Genomic DNA, 20,144 nt, shown 5'->3' with positions numbered 1-20,144 from the left:
CCGATGAGTGACCGCAACTACAAACATGACGACATTATGTCTCTCCAAGGAACATGACAATCAATCCCATTCCGAACGCCCATGCACATCCCCCGCCACGCCGTCGACAACATCATCAAGAACCCCCCCGCCACCAAACATGACGCTCTTCGCGTTTCTTACCTCCCACTCAAACTCGCGCAGCGCCCTCAGCTCGGAGCGGAAGAAGAGCAGCGCCAACAGGCCGTCCACGATTCCCGCGGCCAGGTTCAGCGTGCTCACCAGCACCAGCACGAATGATATGTAGGGCATGTCGCCCGGCACAAACCACACGCCCACAAGGCAGCCGGCGGTGATAAAGAGCGAGGCGAAGAAGTGGAGGGCGCGCCAGCGGCGCTGGCGATCCTCACTGGCAGAGCGGGCGCGGATGAGGGCAAGGAGGGAGTCGTAGGCGGCCGGGGCCAGGCTGGTGCCGAGGCGGCTGGGGGAGCGGGAGGCGGAGTCGTCGTGAGCCGGCGAAGCTCCTTTTTCGTTGGGCCAGGCGGCGTCGAGGTAGGCGGCGAGCTGGGCTTGGTAGGACGCGGAGCGGGCGGCGTCGTCGGGCTCGTCCTCGGCGTCCGCGCCGCCGGCTTCCGAGCCCTCTTGGTGGATGCTCGGGGCGGGCGTTTGGAGCTGGAGGAAGGCGCCGTTCTCGAGGGCCGAGTCGGTTCGGGCGTTGTCGAGCTCGGAGGGGGTCGATCCGCTGGAAGGTTTGGTGGAAGTGGCGGCGGCTGCGGCGACGGAGGTGGACGCAGCGGGGGTGAGCCCCCGGTTCGAGGCCGGGTGGGAGCCGGGGAGGGCGAGTTGCGGGGAGGATGACAGCGGCGACTGAGGTTGGGTGTGGGATTGAGGGAGAGGATGGAAGGCGAGGGTGGCCTCCATGGAGAAGTGGTCGCTCAGGGAGCAGCCGTACTTGGGATGGCGCATCATCATGCCCAGGCTGGCTCGCTTCACGACCCAGCCGCCGCCGAGGGCGCGGATGTCGCCGGGGTTGGCGAAAATATAGTCTAACCGCTTCCCGAGAGGATCTTGGTGAGAATGTCAGCAAGGTGCCTGGCCTGGGCGGGGGCCGCAGGGTAAGCAAACACTCACCTGGAGTGTCTGGAGAGACTGGCAGATGGGGCTTCCCGGGTCCCAGACGCTTCTGCTTGGACTTGGGCCAGCGCCATGTGTTGTAGGGCCCGTTGGAGGTGGCGCCGTTTTTCCGAATGTTGAACTCGGCGCTGGGGATCGGTCGCCGGCGGGCCTCCTCTGCGGGGTGATACGACGCACCGAGAGAGCTGTCCGGGTGCAGGACGCGCCAGACATCCCGAACCGGGGAGAGACCCGTGATCAGTTGGTACTCTGGCGACATGGGAATCATGTTGAAGTCGCCCATGGCCAGCACCACGTGACCGCGCTCGGCGGCGCCGCGCAGCAGCTTGGCCAGCTCCCACGACTGGGCCATGAGGGTCAGGAGGTGCGTGTCGTTTGGCTTGCCATTCTCGTACTTGGCGTGGGTGTGCGTGTTGAAGACCTCGACGACCTGCTTCGCGGCCGGCCCGTAGCGGATCTTTGCCCATGCGACACCCTTGCCGGCATACCAATCGCCGAGCCAAAACTCGGTCGGGCGGCCGTTGAGGGGGTAGCGGTACAAGGCGCTGTCCTCGATGGGCCAGCGGGAGAGGATGGCAAGGCCGGCGCCGATGACGCCGCTAAAGTAAAACTTGCCATAGGGCAGGATGAAGCGGGTCTGGCGGCGGATGGTCTGGTAATCCTCCTGGCTGAAGCACTCCTGGAGGGCGACAATGTGCGGCTGGGGGTCCGCGACGGCGAGCTGGCGCCCAATCTCGGCGAGACGCTCCCGGCGTAGCTTGGAGACATACTTGAGTCCCCAGCAGTTTAATGTGACGAGGTTGAGCTCGTCGGGTGGGCTCGGCATTCTGAGCAGCTGGCGGCGAGGGTAGTGTGGCAGATGCCGTTGAGGTTGAGGCAGCGCTAGAATGAACAACTCTACTCGTCAGACCCTGGGATGGTTCGGCAGTGTGGCACCTGGAGATAGGAGATGAATACTGTGTACACAGTAGTGAGATGGCGTCGGGGGAGAGGTCGGCCTGGCTCAGGACGAGCGAGTATTTGGCACGTTGACGCCGGGAATATATGTAGGCATCGGAAACTCTCTCACAGTGACAGGTGCCACAAAATTTCTTCAGAGGAGAGCTGCTCCGTCACAAACGAGCACGCAAGGCTTCTTCAACCCCGTCCCCTCATCAGCTGAGTTGCTGAGGTTTCGGCTAGGGCGGGAGGTCCGGCGCTGGCAGCCTCTGGTTCATTGGAACTCGAGGCAACCTGCGCGCCCATGGGCTCGGCTGAAATGGATCCGCCTCTGCTTGGATGTCGGATTGGCCAATCACGGAGCTTCATCTTGCCGGGGGTCTCCCCGAGCAGCGGCAGGGGTGAGCAGCGTAAGCCAAGCCTGGGGACCCGCCAAATTGCGTCTCAAACGTTCCGCAGAAACCAACGTTCGCATCGCACGGCATCGCGGCAGCCGATCGCGACGCCCCAACCACATCGAACCAGACGCCCAGGCGCGGTCAACTTCGTCAAGTCACCTCAACAACCTCAGCTGGTAGGCAGGCCCGGTACGGCCTGGCGTGGCACAATGTCTGCATCGAACTCGGTACCAGAAATACCCATGACAGAGCCGCCAACGAAGCGACGCCGAGTCCACGATGGCAGCCTCGATTCGACGCCGCGTTCCAGCTCTCCAGACGGCGCACCGCGCAGCCCCCGTCCCGAAACCTCCCGCCTTCCCGACCAGAGCCTCTCGATTCGGCGCGGCCCTCCAAGCAGCCGATCCAGAAGCCGGAGCCGAGACAGGAGGTCCGCAGTCGATGATGAGGCCGGCAGGAGACGGTACCGCTCCTCGCCCTCCAGGTCCCGGTCGCGGTCTCGCTCTCGACCAGCCGCTCGTTCCGAAGCCAGGTCGAGATCGCGTTCACGCTCCCGGAGCCCGTCCTATTCTCGGTCTCGTTCACGGTCGCGTTCTCGGTCCCGATCTCGATCTCGCTCTCGATCCCGCACACGTTCACGTTCACGTTCACGTTCACGGTCACGGTCACGCTCACGATCCCGCTCTCTTTCCCGGTCGCGCTCGCGCTCCATCTCCCGCAGCCGCAGCACCAGCCGTTCTCCCTCACGCCTCCCACCCTCCGCTCACGAAAAGCCGCCTCTCCGTCCCAACTACGAACCCCACCTCGTCCTACAAGGGCACACCCGCGCCGTGTCCCAGGTCCGCATATCTCCCGACGGCCGTTGGATCGCCTCTGCCTCGGCCGACGGTACGGCCAAGATTTGGGATGCAGCTACTGGCGCCCACCTCGAGACCCTCGTCGGCCACATGGCCGGCGTGTCCTGCCTGGCCTGGTCGCCCGACAGCAACACGCTCGCCACGGGGTCCGATGACAAATCGATCCGGCTCTGGGACCGCGTGACGGGAAGCCCGGCCCACGCCGTTGCGCACCGCGAGGACGCCGCGGCGGCCGCAATCATGGCCATGAAGGGAGCGGCGGCGAAGAGAGGAAGGAGACCGCGGGTGGGCGTTCCGGATGAAGGAGTGAGAGGAGGCAAGACGGGGAGGGGCCCTCTCCTGGGACATCACAACTATGTGTACTGCCTGGCGTTCTCGCCCAAGGGGAACATCCTCGCGAGCGGGAGCTACGACGAAGCGGTCTTCCTATGGGACGTGAGGGCGGGACGGCTGATGCGTAGCTTGCCGGCACATAGCGATCCCGTGAGCGGGGTGGACTTTTGCCGGGATGGGACGCTGGTGGTCAGCTGCTCTACCGACGGACTGATGTACGTGCGATGCCCGTCCGCTCCGCTGCCGTCTCGCCTGTTTATGGGTTCCTAGCTAACTGCCTGCTTACACAGCCGCATTTGGGACACGCTCTCCGGTCAGTGCCTTCGCACCTTGGTCCACGAGGACAACCCCGCCGTCACCAACGTCTGCTTCAGTCCGAACGGTCGGTTTGTTCTCGCCTACAGCCTCGACAGTTCGATTCGGCTGTGGGACTACGTCTCGGGCTCCGTCAAAAAGACATACCAAGGACACACCAACAAGGGTTTCTCCATCGGTGGTTGCTTTGCGGTCATCTCTGACGTCGACGACGGTCTTGAGGACGAAGACGCCAGCGAGGACGACATCCGCCGGCATGCCTTTGTCACATCGGCGAGCGAAGACGGAGACATCATCTTGTGGGACGTAAAGAGCAAGGAAGTAGTACAGAGGATAAGCGGAGCACACGATGGAGTGTGTTTCTGGGTCGACGTTCACGGAAGCACCATGGTCAGCGCCGGCCAGGACATGTTGATCAAGCTGTTTCGACACCGGCCGAGGCACGCTCCCGTCAAGCGAGAGTACGACGGCTTGAGGGGAGCAAACGGCGTGAATGACCATGATCTTGACTATCTTCCCGATGCGGCAGCTGCCGACGAGGAGCTGCAACGGACGATCGAGGCAGACGCGGAGTCTCCTGGCCCGCAGGTGAAGGCGGAACAGATGTGACGAAGCGGCCGCGGTGCAATGAGGGTTGGGCCAGGAGCTATTTCAGCGCAAGTTATAGGAACTCTTCCGTCAGGATCCCACGGCCAGAAACGGTCCCGCGTCAGCCCAGGCGTGAGGGCGCCACTCCTGCTTTCTAAGCCATTGCTATTCTCAAGATGCCCCCTATACCCACAGCTCAACAAGCCGCTTTTTGTTGCGACGCCGGTGACATGGTTATTGCTCCGATGGTGCTCGTTGATGGGCCGCCCAGAACGTTGTGCGAGGGTAAGGCGTCAACCGCTCCCAGCGCTCCTTCACCGCGCTTGCAGCACATCGACGTCCAGCTCTTGTTGCACTTCCAGGACCAGCGCGACGCTCTCAAGGAACGAGTTGACAGCGACGCGCAGCATGCGGTTCGTCGCAGCCTGGTACTGCACTCGGAGGACCGTGGAGTCTGCGGAACCCTCGGGGGCGGTAACGGAGAGGTCGCGCTTGACCAGAGGCGAGAGCTCCTTGTCAACCCTCAAGGCCTGAAGCGCCACCGAGGCGAGGCGGGCATCGGGGAACGGGATGTCGAGGGTCCTGTTGAGGATGGTGGTGTCAGCGGGGCAGGGAGAAAGGCCAGGCCCATCGTTTTTCTTTCGACGCAGCGATCTTTGTCAGACGACCAAGTAGTTCTTATCCGAAGTGAACATACAGAGCACAGGGAAATTCGACGGCCGAGTCTGTCGCCATAGCTGCCGAGGCGCCAAGGGGTCGTTGTCCCTGACAAAAATAGCGATGTTATGACGAGGGGTCGTCGTTGTGGTGATGCGGCGCAAATGCCAAAGCACCGCTGGTGGTGGGGCAACGGATGGGGCTGGCTGCGATAAGATAAAGAGCAAGGAGAGATCCAGGGTTACGGACCAGACCCCTGGCAGATGTGGATCCTCTGAGCTGGGTTGCCGTGGCGACCTTCCCCAGGTCGCAGAATGCGCCATTTTGATTGGACATGGGTCCTCGTTCGCTGAAGACCGCCCGGGGGTTGGGCCAAAACAACAACGAGCGCCAAAAACATCAGCCTGCCAATCCCTCTCACATCCCATCGTTTATTACAGCCCTTGGACCTCGGATCATCGCCTGGCTGCCTTTCTCCCTTCCCAATTGCACCTTCTGTGTTGCGGATCGCCAGACCACAGCATTATCCTTACAACATCACTGTTGTGACGGAGTGGTCATTTGTTGACATTCTTCCTTCCTTGACACGCCACCTCTGCGCGTCTCACACCGGTTCGCCTGCCCTCCGCCGCTGTTGCTCTCTCTCTCTCTCTCTCCCAGCTAGGCAAACGTTGTCGCATCGGCGCGGCCAATCACCCAAGAGCCCGTCCGGACGGTAAAAGCCCAGGACGCGCGCTCCAATCCTCCCTTCCCATCTCGCCTTGCCACACCGCCGCCGAACCCCGACAAGATGGCACCTTCTCGCCGCTACCCCAGCAATCTGGGGCAGGTGATCGAGTATATTCCAGGTATGATGCTGTTTTTTTTGGTATCTTCGGCACGCCAAAACCGGCCTTGGACGTACCTCGTGGATTGGTTTTGGGCCTCTGGTTCGGTCCGAGATGAATGATGAAACGCAATCGATGGCACCTGGCGACGGTCCTTCCGATTTGGCATGGCTTTCAGGCGGTATCACGACGCTAACAATTCATTGCAGATCGTTTGTACCTCGCCTCGTATGTCGAGGCTCCGGATGAGACCACGGTCTTCCCTTATCCTGATTCGACTCCGCGGTCGCCCAGCAAGAGGTCGCACCGGTCCGCCGCGCCCACCCCGAGCCACAAGCAACCCTACTACTTCACCGTCGATGATACCCTCCTCTACAACGCCTTCCACCATGACTTTGGTCCGCTCCACATTGGCCACCTCTACCGCTTTGCGCTCCAGTTCCACGAGATCCTGGGCGCCAAGGAGAACAAGGACAGGCCGATTGTCTTTTGGAGCCGGGCGGACGCACGCAGTATGTGATGCCCCTGGAGCACAGCATTTGTTCGAGCAACGTTTTCTGACATCGGACCAGGTCGCGCCAATGCCTCTTGCCTGCTCGCCTGCTACATGGTTCTGATCCAGTCGTGGCCTCCCCACCTCGCCCTCGCCCCGATCGCCCAGGTTGACCCGCCCCTGATGCCGTTCCGGGATGCCGGTTATAGCCAAGCAGACTACGGTCTCACCGTGCAGGACGTCGTGTACGGCGTGTGGAAGGCCAAGGAGGAGGGCTGCTGCGTCCTCGAGACGTTCGACCTCGACGAGTACGAGCGCTTCGAGCGGGTCGAGCAAGGTGACTTCAACTGGATCACTCCCCACTTCCTCGCCTTCGCCTCGCCCCAGAGCAACCCCTCTTCTCGTACCGTCGAGGGCACCGAGGCTTGGAACGCTCTGCCCAAGACCGTGGACGAGGTGGAGGTCCACCCGACCCTGTCGGAGCCCTTCAAGAACGTTCTCACCCACTTCTCGGAGAGGAACATCGGCCTTGTTGTCCGCCTGAACTCGGTCCTCTACGACGCCGGGTACTTTGAGGCGCTGGGAATCCAGCACGTCGACATGATCTTTGACGACGGCACCTGCCCGCCGCTGTCCATGGTGCGCAAGTTCATCCGCATGGCGCACGAGATGATCACGGTCAGGAAGAAGGGCATCGCCGTGCACTGCAAGGCGGGTCTCGGCCGCACCGGCTGCCTGATTGGTGCCTACCTGATCTATCGCCACGGCTTCACGGCCAACGAGGTGATCTCGTACATGCGCTTCATGCGTCCGGGCATGGTCGTCGGCCCTCAGCAGCACTGGCTCCATCTGAACCAGGGGACCTTCCGGGAATGGTGGGTCGAGGAGCGTATCGAGCGCAAGCTGCGCAAGGAGGCTGCCCTCGCCGCCGCCGCTGCCGGCCAGACCGGCAGCGCCCACCCCCCTTCTACTCCCGTCCGCGCGATGCAAAAATCCCACATCAGCCGGAGCTCGAGCAAGAATGGCACGTCGACCCCGCCGAACAGGAGCTCCCGGACGCCGCTCGGCGAGATCGACCAGGACCAGACCCGCGACAACAGCATTGGCGTGCAGGAGGACTACCTCCCGGCGCCCACGCCCGGCCAGCCGAGGAAGACGCACCGTGGTGTTGTCGACCGCCACCATCCCTACAACCGCAGCACTGCCAATGTCCCGACGGTGGAGGAAGAGGTGCTGCACGACGAAACCGAGACGCAGGCCGCTTCGGCACACAGGGCCCAGGAGTCCGACGAGGAGTGGAACGCGCGTGTGCGCTCCCACCGCAAGGTCTCCGGCTCGGTCTCTCCCGAGCGCCGCGAACGGTCCGTCAGCGCCTACCAGCCGGTCATCGACAACGACGCCACCAACGACATCGAGAACATCGGCGTGGCCACCCCGAGGACAAAGTCGTACGAAGGCAAGGTGCAGCAGCGTTCCACGTCGGCGTCGGGCGTCCTTCCCAAGGTCCGCGGGTCCAGCAGCTCACCCAAGCGGCCCGCCGCGGCTGGCGGCGTCAGGGAGGCAGGCGTCCGCAAAACAAGCGGACGCGTCGGCAGCGTCGGCAGCGCCTCGCCGACGGCGGTCGCTGCCCGGAAGGTCAGCGGTGTGCACTAAAGGACCATCGCTCTCCCCCGAGGCACAGCGGCACCTGCCGTTGACGAGTTACGACGATTACGACCCTTGGCCTGTTCTTTGATGGCTTTTCCGGATTCTTGGCTCATGTTGTTGTTGGGGCATTCTTCCTCTTTCCTGTTGCATTCTTGGGTCGCATCACCTGGCGTTGCGGAGTGAGCGTTCATTATATCCTATATAATGCATGCATCTTTCTGGCAGGGCCTATGTCCTCTCATGCATACGACCATCAGGCCGGGATTTCGTTTCGATTGTGCTATCTTTATTGGACAACCCCTCGCCTTCTTCTCCCCTTGACGATATCCGTCATCATCGTCGGGCCCGGGACCCAGCTGAATGCTGGGCGGTTGCACGACGACTTTTCCTCCCCCCGACACAGGCTGCTCGCACCCCCAGCGGTGATGCGCAGTGCGGTGCGCGCGGGAGAGCTCTGGAGGGGAATGGGAAAGCTTCTTGTGGCTCCGGACTGGCCGGGAAAGGAGGAAAGGGAAAGGAGAGGGGTGTGCATTTTTGTCATGATATTTTGGAGTTGGATGGGATCGCTGGCGTCATGGATTTCTCGCTATCGTGGATTCTATTGGAAGGAAGCGTGCGTGAGATGCGAAAGGGATACGGTTTGTCTCATCGAGCCGCTTGAACTTTCTGGATGGTGCGTGAGGGACGAAGACTTGGGTGTTTTTGTTTGAGAGTACACTGTAGCAATTGGGTCTAGCTATACAATACGATGGGTATGGTCAGCTAAGCCGCGGCAGGTCGTTGGCATGTTGTCGTTGTCGTTGTCGTTGTCGTCATCGTCGCCGTGTACTCTGTGGAACCGTCAGTGATCATGTGCTACCGCCGTAGGTTTGGTGATTCTATTCTTGTGAGCTGAACGGAAAGGTAAGTAACCCGTGGCGTTGTCTCGATCTCTTCTCATCTGTCCGCCCCGTCGGCTGCGTGGCCCATGCCGCGGTGTTGGTATCATCCATGGGCTGGAATGCCCCCGATTTTTCTCCAGGTTGCTGCGATTGTCGAATGGCACCAGGGGACCGGGAGAGGCGCAACAGGCACAGCCTCGTGTTGTCCACGCCAACACCATGCAAAGCACAAACATCGTACCATCCGCCAGCGGCGTCAAAGGAGCCGGAGGGAATCCGGGTCGAGGGTTGCACCGCCGCCTGCGCGGCTCTTCGGCTCGAGTTTTGCGGCCCGAGCCTGTGGCGGGTGCCTATGGGAAACGGTCTTCTCAAAACAGAAGGGCAGCGGGGCTAGCTGCGAGGCTGAAGAGGAACTCGCCGGCACCGTTTGAGCAGCAGCCCCCGATGTCTGAAATAGGCTTGACGTCATCGTTTCCGCAGCGCCGTCGAAACTTGGGGCGAAAGAACAGGGCGGTTCGGTCACTCATACGAACGCCGCAAGACTACAGACTATGTTGTCGTGGCAGGGTTGGTGTGACACTGGAACACGACCAAGATTCACGCCCAGCGCCGGCCAGGAGATCTCGCCTGTGTCAAAATGGAAACACGCGCTGCTGTTGCCCCCTACTTCCCGGCCTCGATCAAGGTTGACTTTCTGTAGCATTCGTTTCTCTTTCATCATGGCGCTCTAGTGAAAAGGGGGGGGGGGGGGGGGGGCTAGTCCATGAGGATACGGTCGTGCCTGTTGTTGGCACCGAGGATGGAGCTCCTCGGCGAGCTGCAAGTCGTCGGCGAATGGTTGGCAGTTGATGGTGGATGACAGGGGAGCGGCGTGGGACCAAGTTTGTCCCCAAGGTGGTGGCTGGCTCTTGGACCAGCCTGGCTGGCTGGATTTGCGGCGAGTTCTGCCTCAAGCCAGCGCTGGTTCGGTGGGATAAGGTGATCATGATGATGATGATGGGTCATGTACACCACTGCACCCGGATCTGCGCGATTCCATGCCGTCGGGCAGGACGCCGTCAGGATGTTATCCATCTGTCCCATCTGTCCATGCCCGGGTCAGTGAAGCCTGTGGGACAATGTTGTACTAGAGGTGTATCTTTACGACAAAAGATACGTCCACGGCTTGATTCTACCGTTCGGTTTGGAACCAGTCAATGCCCCTCCACAGGCCGAGCGGATTTGATCACTTGACCTCAGAGTCCTGCACGGCGACAGAGGTCCAAGATTTAATTATGGCATGTCACTGCCACGATGGCCGGCCTCCTGGAAGACCGGATGCCTGCGGGAGCCGGCGGGCTGGCGGGTTAGCGGGATGGGGCGTTGGGATAGGCAGGAGGAAGGTCCAGCATGTGGATCAGGAGACAGAGAGAAGAGGGTCGTGAAAACAGGCCGCATATGCCCCTTATACTCGCCAGTCCAGTAGACAGGTCGGAGCAAAGGTGTCAGCGCAAGGCTCACTGGCCTTGTGCATGGCAAGGCGGAGACAGAAGAACGAGCGTAGTTGAGACTGCAGACGAGGTGGAAGCGTTGAGCAATGTCGCATCGCAGCCAATCCTGAGGGAGCTTGGTTGGCGGCTTCATCGTGGCGGAGTGCCCCACGTCTGCCGGTTGTGGGGCCTTGGGCCCCGAGAAGAGGCCTGGCTGAGGACGCGAGGGTGCCTTCCAAGCCGCATTTTCGCCAAAGACAGCAACAGGCAGCAGAGGGAACCCAAGAGCCCCAAGAACAACAACACCACCACCACCACCACCACCACCACCACCAACAACACCAACAACCGACGGGTAGGAAACATCACCAGGTGACGCTAGCTCGGACCAAAAATTTACCCAACCCTCCGGATAATTTCCATGGCCTAGCGTAGGCATGGTGGTGGATATGGCGACGAAGACACCTGAGATTTGTCTTCCAAATCAATCGGCGTGCCCCTGGCCGCCAAGGGTTGGTTGGATGAGTCGTCGTCCATTGACGCCGGCCTTGACAAATGCATGCCATGCTCCTCCGTTCCCATCCTCTTCACCATCAACAAGCGCGCACGCAACCCGGGTCCGGGATATTCGGTCCTTTGCCAATTGTGACATAGGCTGAGCCCAGAATATCAAGATCCTTCCCCCATGCCGCTAGGCTTCAGACGTCACAAGAGCCGGCGACGTGGTATCGGGTTATCACGCTCTGCCTCTCTTTTGGACCATGTACACTACATCGGCCGGCGACCCAAGGCCACCACCGCCTGGCTGCCTGGGTCATTCCGCCCCCCCCCCCCCCCTTTCTCACACCCCCCTCCTTTTGGATGACTCTGCATCGCGGGCACCTTGGACCAGGAAAAGGGGCACGGATTCAGCAAGATCACGGCGTAGATTTGTGGAACGCGTCGACCATTACTTTTATCTTACCCTATTTTTCCCCCATTGACCCTCCTGTTCACACCATGGTAGGATGTACCAAACCAAGCGGACGGGTACACTGCCTGACGAGACCCGACTGTATGTCCTTTCAGAGCCCCCCTTACCGGCCAAGACGCAAGCCAACCAACAGACCAGTGTCCCTTGCTTGCATCCAAACTTCGCCCAACCCATTGGCCCGGCCAGGGTTTTTCGTCTGCTTGCCATAGCTCTTCCCAGGGCAACTAGCCTGGCGTCAGAACCATTATAAGGACCCTTGACGGGAGAGTCACCTTGCGCCGTCCTCACTCGGGGGGCCGGAGAACACCTGCTTCTTCTCGATCATCACCGTCCGCCGCCATCCACCGACTGCCTGGGCGTCTAATGTGCCTCTCCCCGACGATCAAAATGAGCAGGCTTTCCCTGAACTGCACCTCAACTCGACCATCTGATAGACCCCCAAGAGCGTCTCGACGCACCAGCCCAGCCATGCCCGAGCCTGGCACTCGGCCTGAGCCTCCCGCGGAGCCGAGTGACTGGGAGGTGGACGAGGAAGATGACGACGATGACACCGAGGAGAGCGATATTGTGACGTCGCCGGCAGGACTGAGGTACAACCTCTCGCGACTCTCGCCGAGGACCCGGCAGGTCGCGAAGGGCCTCTTTAACCAGCGATCTCCCCACGACCAACCACAGATATCCTTGGAACTATGCGCAATTCGGGAGGACGAGGCTGGGGGCGACGTCTTTTATGCGTTCCAGATGCACGAGGTCGTGCCATGCTCCGTCCGCATCGGGGCCCGGGACAGCGGGAGGTTCTCGACGCCTCGCTGCGAGTGTCCCGATGCCAGGTACCGGCGCCTGCGACCCTGTAAGCACCTCATTTGGCTCTTCGATAAGATCTCAAAGCACGCCTTGTTCGACCACGACCCCGATGCGGAGCTCACCTTGACAGAGCTCGGCTACCCCGAAGAGCTCGGCGACCCGTTTGATCGGATATCGCAGATTCGACTCGACGTGCTCGCCGACGACCTTCACTGCGACACCTCAGAACCCGACAGCGACACGGTCTGTCCCAGCCCAGCCCGCGTCAGGGAGGCACGCGAGATGGTGGCTGCCGTGGCCGGCATTCAACCCCACGAGGTCGACGGCTACCGGCGCGACCTCGAGGCTTCTCACGACCAAGGGCCCCTGATCCGCCGGGGGGATCTTGGAGCAACGCTGTTCTCGCTTCTCCTCGCCTCTCACTCCCTCGCCGAGTGGGTTCGATCGGAGCTGAGCCCCTCCGACCCAGCCGTCGACCCCTTCCGAAGCGCCCAGCATCGCGTGTTTCGCATCATCGAGGAGCTCAAGACCTACTCGGCGTCGGAACAAGATCCCTCAGCCTCCGATTCGTACCGGCGGCGGGGGAAGCACGCCGAGGGCCCGCGCGATCTGAACTGGGCCGCCGAGCAGATCCGACGCTGCGTGGGGAGCATCGACAAGCTCGTCTCGCGCGGCTCCAGCCCGCTCTCCGAGTCGGCACGATCCTCGGCCGCGCGCGCCCTCGTCGTCATCCTCAAGATGGTCACGGACCACCGGGGCTTGTACCAGCGCCTGGTCGGGGACCACGACACGGGCTTTGTCTTTTCCACGCTCGACATCCTGGCCGACCAGAGCCAGTACGTCGACGCCCTCGACGACATCATGGACAAGATGGGCGTCTACGGCGCGCCGCCCTCCTACGTGGCCAACATGCGGAGCCTCGTCGCTCGCATGCGAAGCCACAAACCCGCCGATGGCGTCGCCGCTGCCGCCGTCGCAACAGGGAGCGGTGCCGAGCGGCGCGGCAACACGCCCCTGCCGCCGGATCTCGCCGTCCAAAGCCCCGCTCCTGCCGACCGATCGCCCAGCGCCCAAGCCGTTGTCCCAGGCGTGCCGGCCGGCCCTGCGACCCGCGGGAGCCAGGCAAGAAGAGGCCGTGCCAGGACATCGAAATGGTCCAGCCCTCAAGACAGCGCTCGCGGCTCGAGGAAGAGGCTCCGCCGGGGGTGACCCTGACGGACGCTTCCACGGCTTGAGAATGCATCCTTCGCTTCTGTGTTCACCTTCGGAAATACCCTTCTTCTGCATTACCAGCCGCTTGATGCACAGCCGGGCCTGTGCATTCTTTAATTTTAGACGCGTCTCCGGTCAGGCCTTTCGGGCTGGCCGGCGGCAACGGGTCCGGTACCTGATTTGGGAAACGGCGCTGTTGAATGGGGATTTGCTAGCTTCGTCGGATACCTACACCTATCATCCTTCTCTTGCATGCTTCACTGGCTGGCCAGCGACATTTCGTAGTACCACAAGAGAGAAAAAAGCAAAAGTTAAAGAGTACTGCTCGTTGCACCGAAGAATATACAATTACACAGTACGCTGTCTTATTGACTCTTCCAAGCAAAACGTCTGTATGCTTAGCCAAGTCGTTACTCTAAAGAAGAGGCGTTGTTTTTCCCTTATTCTACCCCGTTTATCAACACCCCCCTTTCCCTTTTTTAAACTTTTCCCAAACCAGCGCGCCCATGGGTATTTAGGTGTGGTATCAAACCATGATGATTCCCTGATGCTCCATCATGCACTAGGCCCAGTGAGCCCATGCATCCCTTGAATGAAACGCCATGCCATGCATTCCCGAAGTGTTGTTGATGATGATGATGATGACACACCAAAAGAAAACAAAATAGCCACAGACATCTATATGTAACGTGATGCCTCCCTCCATTACCCAAAAAGAGCAAAGAAGAGAAAGAAACAAGAGGCCACTGCTTAGTGCAGGGTCCCATCCGTTAGGCTCCCGTCCACCTCCTCCCTATGATGCTGCGGCGCGGTGGGGGAATACACCTCATTCCTCGCCTCCACGTTCGCAATGGCGCTCTGCAACGCGCTCGTCAGATCCACGTGGAACAGCGGCCTGTTGATGCCATGCACCGCCACCACTGTCCGGCCGGCGTTGAGGCGCGGCTGGCGCCCGCTGCCGCGCGGCCTCGTCCCCGTGCTGATGACAACGTTGTTCGCGGCCTCGACGCTGGGCTTGTTCGCTTCGAGATCATCCGCGACCGCCGCCTTGATCGCATCATCCTGGGACGAGCCGCTCCTCCGCAGCCCGCCGGCGCCTCCAAGCCCGGACGACTCCATCTCCTTCTCGTTGTCCTCAAACTCGGCCGCCGCCGCGGCGCTGGAGGAACCGCCAATCTCAGCCACGCTGAAGATGCTCTTCCAGCGGCGATGGGGCATGTCGGGACGCGCAGTCGGGTAGCCGAAGCCGGCCGCCGCCAGGGCGCGCTTGGCCCAGCGGTTGCTGATGCAGGCGATGTGCCAGTCGACCGTGTCCGGGGCGGCATAGCGGTCGAGCTGGTTGCGCACGTCAATGAGCTGTTGGATGGAGGTGATGTCGACGTGGTTGACGGAGGAGAAGTCGAGGATGATGGCCTTGAGGGTGGGCTTTTCGGACTCGGAAGCGTTCAAGGGGCCGCCTGCGGAGTGTTTGTTGCCGGTGGCGGTGTCGGAATTCGCGGTGGGGGCGGCAGCGGCGGCGGCGGCGGCGGCGGCGCGCTTGAGCTGGCGACGAGACGGGCCAGGGTCGTTCCAGGGGCGGTCGCCGGGACGGTCAAAGGAGACGGGGTTGGTACGGCGCGTGTTGGCAAAGACGTAGTCGGTCATGTAGCCAAGGGTGTGGCTGGCGTTGGTGTAGTTGAAGCCTTCGGTGAAGCGGTAAATGAAGATGCCCGGATACGGGTTGTCGAGCTCAACCTCCGGGTTGGAGCCGTCAGCGTGGGTGATAGGCAGGAAGACGCTACGGAAGGGCTCTTCGGCGGAACCTGTAAAGGTGCCATACTGCGAGCCCCTCCGCGGGTCAGAACCGTTGCCAACGACGTGGTCGTCAAGGACCGAGGCCACGCGCACGCGGCCCAGGAAGCGGCCCCTGGAACGCAGGATGCGGTAGAGGAGCATGGCAGCAGAGAGGCAGACCGTGCTGTAAATGCCGTTCTCAATGGAGCTGAAGATGGTAACGAAGACGCCGACGAAGAAAATGACCACCTCGATGGGCGAAACCAGCCAGAACTGATAGACCGTCTTTGGCGGGGTGATGAGGTCGCCGACGGCATGGATAATGACAGCAGCAAGCGAGGCGTTCGGGATGTAATAGAACATGGCGGGAAGTGCGTAGATGGCGAGCAGCACCACGACACCGGTAATGACGCCGGCGAACGGGGTGCGGACGCCGGCTTTCGACTTGATGGCGGTGCGGCTGAAGGAGCCAGTCGCGGCATATCCGCCCAGGAAGGGACCGAGCACGTTGGTGACACCGATGGCCACCATCTCTTGGGACGGATTGATGGTGTAGTTGTTGACCCGGCCGAACGACTTGGAGATGGCAATGTGCTCAATCAACAAGACGATGACGGTGGCGGGGAGGTAGCCGGCGAGGTTGCTGGCGAGGCGCTGGTCAAGAACGGGGACCGCCACGTTTTGGAAACCTGGGATACGAGTTAATAACAAGGAACAAGGTGACTATTGGTCATACGAAACGAAAAAAAATAAGAAAAAAAGAAAAAAAAAAAAAAGGACTCACCTCTCGGAACGTCCAACAAAATCTTGAACTTGACCTCATCCTTGGGGAGGCCGCGATTGACAAGCCAACTGATCATGGTGTAGAGCAGGATGACAAACACGGTCCTCAGTGTCGAGAGGAAGAAGAACATCTTCTGATGCTGGGGATACCTCTTGGCTGCGTATGAGCAGACCGCGCGGATCAAGTACAGCATAGCCAAGGCGGTCAAGCCCATGGCAGCGTCCAGAGTGGTGCGGGGAAGGCCCTGCAGGGTGTGGATAAACACCAGATAGGTCGCGTCCCTCGTCGAAAACCCGGTGATGCCCATCATAGACGGGATCTGACCGACGAGAATGCTGATGGCCGACCCGGTCATGAAGGCTGAGAGAGCGGTGAGCGAAATGACATCAACAATCCATCCGCAACGGATCAGGCCGATGCCAAGGACGATGGAGCCGGCGAGGACGGAAAGAGCCGAGGCGACGGCATGAGCGGGGACGTCGGGCAGGGTGGTGGCCAGGTCGGCGACGATGCCGCCGGTCAGCTGAGACATGACGGCAACCGGCTACGCGAGAGCTGTTAGCGCGTGTCCCGTCCGTTTCAACACTTGCCAGGCTTATGTCGTCAGGACGTACCCCAATGGTGATGTCCTTCGAGGTGGCGAAGAACCAGTAGATGATGACGCCCATGAAGGACGAGTACAGGCCGAATTGGACTTCAAGGTTGGCGAGTTTGGCGTAGGCCATGCCCTGGGGCACGACGACAGCGCCGACCGTGATGCCTGGGAGCTTGTCAGCGATGAAACTCGGGGGGGAATGGGGGAGTGGGGGATGAGTATGTACCAGCAACAAGATCGCCAATTAGCCACTGGAGATTGTAGTGGCCGATCCATGACAAGAAAGGAAATAGCGAGAGAACGTAGTCGTACACCTGGCCTCGGGAGGGCTTCAGCTCCTGAAGGTATTCGGTAATCTTGGGGGGTTCTTCAACGAATGTGTGGCCGCTCTTGCTAGAGAATGTCGAGGCCCCAGGCTGCTCAACGTGTTGAAAAGGGTCATTGGGTTGGAGCTTGATGCCCAGCGCCTTGGCTGCGACGTGTCCAACCGTGGAAGCCATTTTGTCTGAATCTCAAGCCGTTTCTTTGCGACTCATATGATGGCTCCCAGATGATTGGAATGGTGTTGTTTGGTGGCGTTGGGTGGGAGTAAGGCTGGGCAACCCGTGAGGGGCGTACGGGGGTGACGATGTAGGCCTGTTATCCGTCGTCGTTGTCGTCGTCGTCGTCGTCGTCGTCGTCGTTGTTGTTGTTGTCAACGACGTCAGAGCGTGCCAAACCTTGACTCGGCAAGCCTCCAGACCAGTTCAAGAGTGCGTGGCCTCTGTTGCTAGCTCCCGGAGCAGCCAATGCTGGGGTGCCGAGGGCTGTTCGTTCTCTGAGGATCGACGCCGGGCGGCGTGGATGATGTAAGTCAAGGACCCCGGAGTCCGTGCTTGGAGCGTGCGAGAACTTCGCACTTGCAGAATCTATGCCGACATCAACTACGCATAAGACATGTGTGGCAGAATGCACGCGGGAAGGCTTCAGGTTTTATTCAAGACGTCATCCGATATACGGGAGAAAACCAGAAGTCAGAAGTCCGATGGTATCGAGAGCGGATCATAGTGGATGCGGAGAGCGGGCACCGGAGTGATGGCGCAATCGATGACCTTGCCTATCACAGCTAGCAGCGGGTAGTCAAGTGGGAGCGACCTCCGGGTACGCAGCGAGCGACTGACAGGATCCGCTAGGACCGGGGTGGGTTTTATGATCCCCGCCGGGGGTGAGGAGGGTCAGGAAGTGTGATTGATGTTGGGAAGAGAGCGGCGTGATGCTCATTCGCTGGTGCCTCGAGATCAAGAACCGCCAACCCCAGCTCAAAGGCCTCCGCGAAATCCAGGGCTGAAGACATCTCGGGGGGTAGTCAGGCCTCTCTCCTGCGCAGGCTGGCGCCCGACCTCTGCATACCGTGGCCCTGAGTCATTCCAACATGTAAAACTGGCAGCAAACAAAAACGAGGTTGGTAGTCATGCCCCTCATGGGACATAAACAAGATCCATTTCGGGTGTGTGGCGATCCCGCGGAACTGGCGGTCACTCGGCCATTTCACTGTCTCGCCCGCGTCATCGGACGGCAGCAGCTGAACGCGTGGATCGTGGATTGAGGATGGATGTGGTTGCAACGAACCTGGGATGGTGGGCAGAAACGTGTGGGGTGCAGTGGTACAGACTGCCAGAGAAATTCTCCACCCGCGATGATGCAATCGGGCGCCAGGATTTGCTAACCCCAGTAGCATCAAAGCTTGGCCTCCTCCCGCGCCCCGTTGTGCCACAGCGCTGAGCCGCTGCGCATCGACGATTTTAGCTTGGTTCATCCCTCTCCGCTGGAGGCGCGGCCGTTGAAGGTTGAAGATGGGGTTCGCTAGCAGCCGGTAGCATTCCACTTCGCTTGGTTGGATGGGCACCGGTTCCGTGACGCAAGTCGGGATGCTGACAGAACGACATCACCATCTCGAGCAGCTACCGTGCAACAACCCGGACCTGACGACCGTCGCCAGGCGAATTCTTCAGAGGAGGTCCATTGATAACTTTTACCCCATTGCGAATGGCACCGAAGTCCGATCGGAGCTTCGTGTGGATACATTATCCAATAGGTAGCAACGAGAAATCTTCAATTTTTCACCGGAATGCGCGATTTTGAGATTTCACTGGGGGAATCTTTGTGAGCCCGGCGATTTCGGTCTCGAGACCTGTTCAAAGCATCTCGGACCCGGCGACGAAAAGGGACTTGCCAAGGCGATTGAGAGTCTACTGTGTATGTACTTACGCCTCTCCCGCAAATGCCAGAGACAATGAGGCGTGTCATGGCGGGTTGCTTCGAGGTTGCCTGAGACCAAGATGGTTGACATCACCAGCCCTGTGGGGAAAAGGATCAACCAATCCCGATTCTCGAAGCCTCCCATTTAGGAAACTGGGAGGAGCCTTGAGACGCGAGAGCCCCCCGGGCCTCTGCGACCGATTTTTCCTGTTTTCCATGATTTTGTCCCAATACGCTAGAGAGGTACTCCTTGTTTACATACTGTGTACATGCTTGCAATATATGAAGTGGATACTCTGTCCAGCATGGCAACAGCACACAGGAACCCGTCTCATCGCCATCCCGTACATACGCAGTAGGTGCTGTGTAGTGCTCGGTAATCACCAAGGTTTCTCGGTCACGTTCTGCCCGCGGAAGGCCCAGCGCAGCGCAGGGAAGACTGTTGGACGAGAGAAGGCTTTGGCGATCAATGCCACCGTCCACCTACGCTTCGGGTAATCTTGGCCATGTCGGACACCTCTCACACCTCAACAGTCTTCCTCGTTACCGAGATCGCCTCGGGCTCGCCGCGCCGCTTGACGAGATTGGTGAACACAGCACGGGTGGCCATGAGCCGGAAAATGCCGTTGCATTGAAAGTTTGGCATTTTTCTTGCCATGGGACTTTTGGAAACGCTTGGCTGAGAGCCAGCCTTGTCGTGGCGTGGATCCATGTTTTCCCGATCCGGTTGCCCGGGGTGCGTCTCCACTCTTGGTTTCAAGAGCCCGTTCATGAAACCGTGTATCAGATCGAAGGACAAAACAACCCCGCAACCGACATCGCGAAGAAGGTCCAACAAAAAAAAAGAGAGAACAGCTACAGTTGGGATTTTTTTTCTGGCCATGTTATGCTCTGTCCAGAACCAGGCGTGGATGGATATGCACATGCAGTAGGGGCCCATGGTCCATCAAGCTCAGCGCACCCGATGGCTGCCGAATCATTTGGACCCGTGTTTCTTTTCATGCCGTGCGTCTTGGGACTCGGCTGGAAACTCATTGGCCCGAAATAGACGCGCTGTCACGAGCTCGACACGAGGCGCATGCCCGCCGCACCGCATGGGATTCGGTAAATGGGCTCCTCTGCAGCTTTGCAGCTCCAGCCTCCCGGTGCTGCGGGATCCCGGGGCCAACCATGAGGTGGATACGTTGAGCGTGTCCGGTCCTGACTTAGGTTGCTCGCGCAAAACCTGACTCTTGCGATTTGCATCAA

General features: G+C 60.3%; 6 protein-coding genes across 6 annotated transcripts; 3 read left to right on the top strand and 3 right to left on the bottom strand.

Moving 5' to 3' along the window:
• Nucleotides 1–60: 60 nt before the first annotated feature.
• On the bottom strand, nt 61–1,939 carry VTJ83DRAFT_262 (uncharacterized protein; the record flags this gene model as incomplete). Its single annotated transcript, XM_071008910.1, has 2 exons — nt 61–1,046; nt 1,111–1,939. The coding sequence occupies 2 exons, from the start codon at nt 1,937–1,939 to the stop codon at nt 61–63; spliced, it is 1,815 nt and encodes a 604-aa protein (XP_070869615.1).
• A 417-nt stretch (nt 1,940–2,356) lies between these two features.
• On the top strand, nt 2,357–4,564 carry VTJ83DRAFT_261 (uncharacterized protein; the record flags this gene model as incomplete). The annotated part of the gene is made up of 2 exons (XM_071008899.1): nt 2,357–3,855; nt 3,931–4,564. 2 exons carry the CDS (start codon nt 2,357–2,359, stop codon nt 4,562–4,564), a joined length of 2,133 nt encoding a protein of 710 aa, XP_070869614.1.
• Nucleotides 4,565–4,857: 293 nt separating this feature from the next.
• On the bottom strand, nt 4,858–5,278 carry VTJ83DRAFT_260 (uncharacterized protein; the record flags this gene model as incomplete). The annotated part of the gene is made up of 2 exons (XM_071008888.1): nt 4,858–5,125; nt 5,241–5,278. 2 exons carry the CDS (start codon nt 5,276–5,278, stop codon nt 4,858–4,860), a joined length of 306 nt encoding a protein of 101 aa, XP_070869613.1.
• Nucleotides 5,279–5,990: 712 nt separating this feature from the next.
• On the top strand, nt 5,991–8,173 carry VTJ83DRAFT_259 (uncharacterized protein; the record flags this gene model as incomplete). The annotated part of the gene is made up of 3 exons (XM_071008876.1): nt 5,991–6,048; nt 6,237–6,539; nt 6,600–8,173. The coding sequence occupies 3 exons, from the start codon at nt 5,991–5,993 to the stop codon at nt 8,171–8,173; spliced, it is 1,935 nt and encodes a 644-aa protein (XP_070869612.1).
• Nucleotides 8,174–11,853: 3,680 nt separating this feature from the next.
• Nucleotides 11,854–13,503, top strand: VTJ83DRAFT_258 (uncharacterized protein; the record flags this gene model as incomplete). Its single annotated transcript, XM_071008865.1, has 1 exon — nt 11,854–13,503. One exon carries the CDS (start codon nt 11,854–11,856, stop codon nt 13,501–13,503), a length of 1,650 nt encoding a protein of 549 aa, XP_070869611.1.
• Nucleotides 13,504–14,256: 753 nt separating this feature from the next.
• On the bottom strand, nt 14,257–17,158 carry VTJ83DRAFT_257 (uncharacterized protein; the record flags this gene model as incomplete). Its single annotated transcript, XM_071008854.1, has 4 exons — nt 14,257–15,968; nt 16,064–16,607; nt 16,678–16,823; nt 16,885–17,158. 4 exons carry the CDS (start codon nt 17,156–17,158, stop codon nt 14,257–14,259), a joined length of 2,676 nt encoding a protein of 891 aa, XP_070869610.1.
• Between the last annotated feature and the right edge of the window lie 2,986 nt (nt 17,159–20,144).

This window comes from Remersonia thermophila, chromosome 1 (genome assembly GCF_042764415.1).
Source record: "Remersonia thermophila strain ATCC 22073 chromosome 1, whole genome shotgun sequence".
NCBI lineage: Eukaryota > Fungi > Ascomycota > Sordariomycetes > Sordariales > Chaetomiaceae > Remersonia > Remersonia thermophila.
The sequence above is the reverse complement of the archived record's forward strand: the minus strand, read 5'-3'. Positions and strand labels throughout refer to the sequence as shown.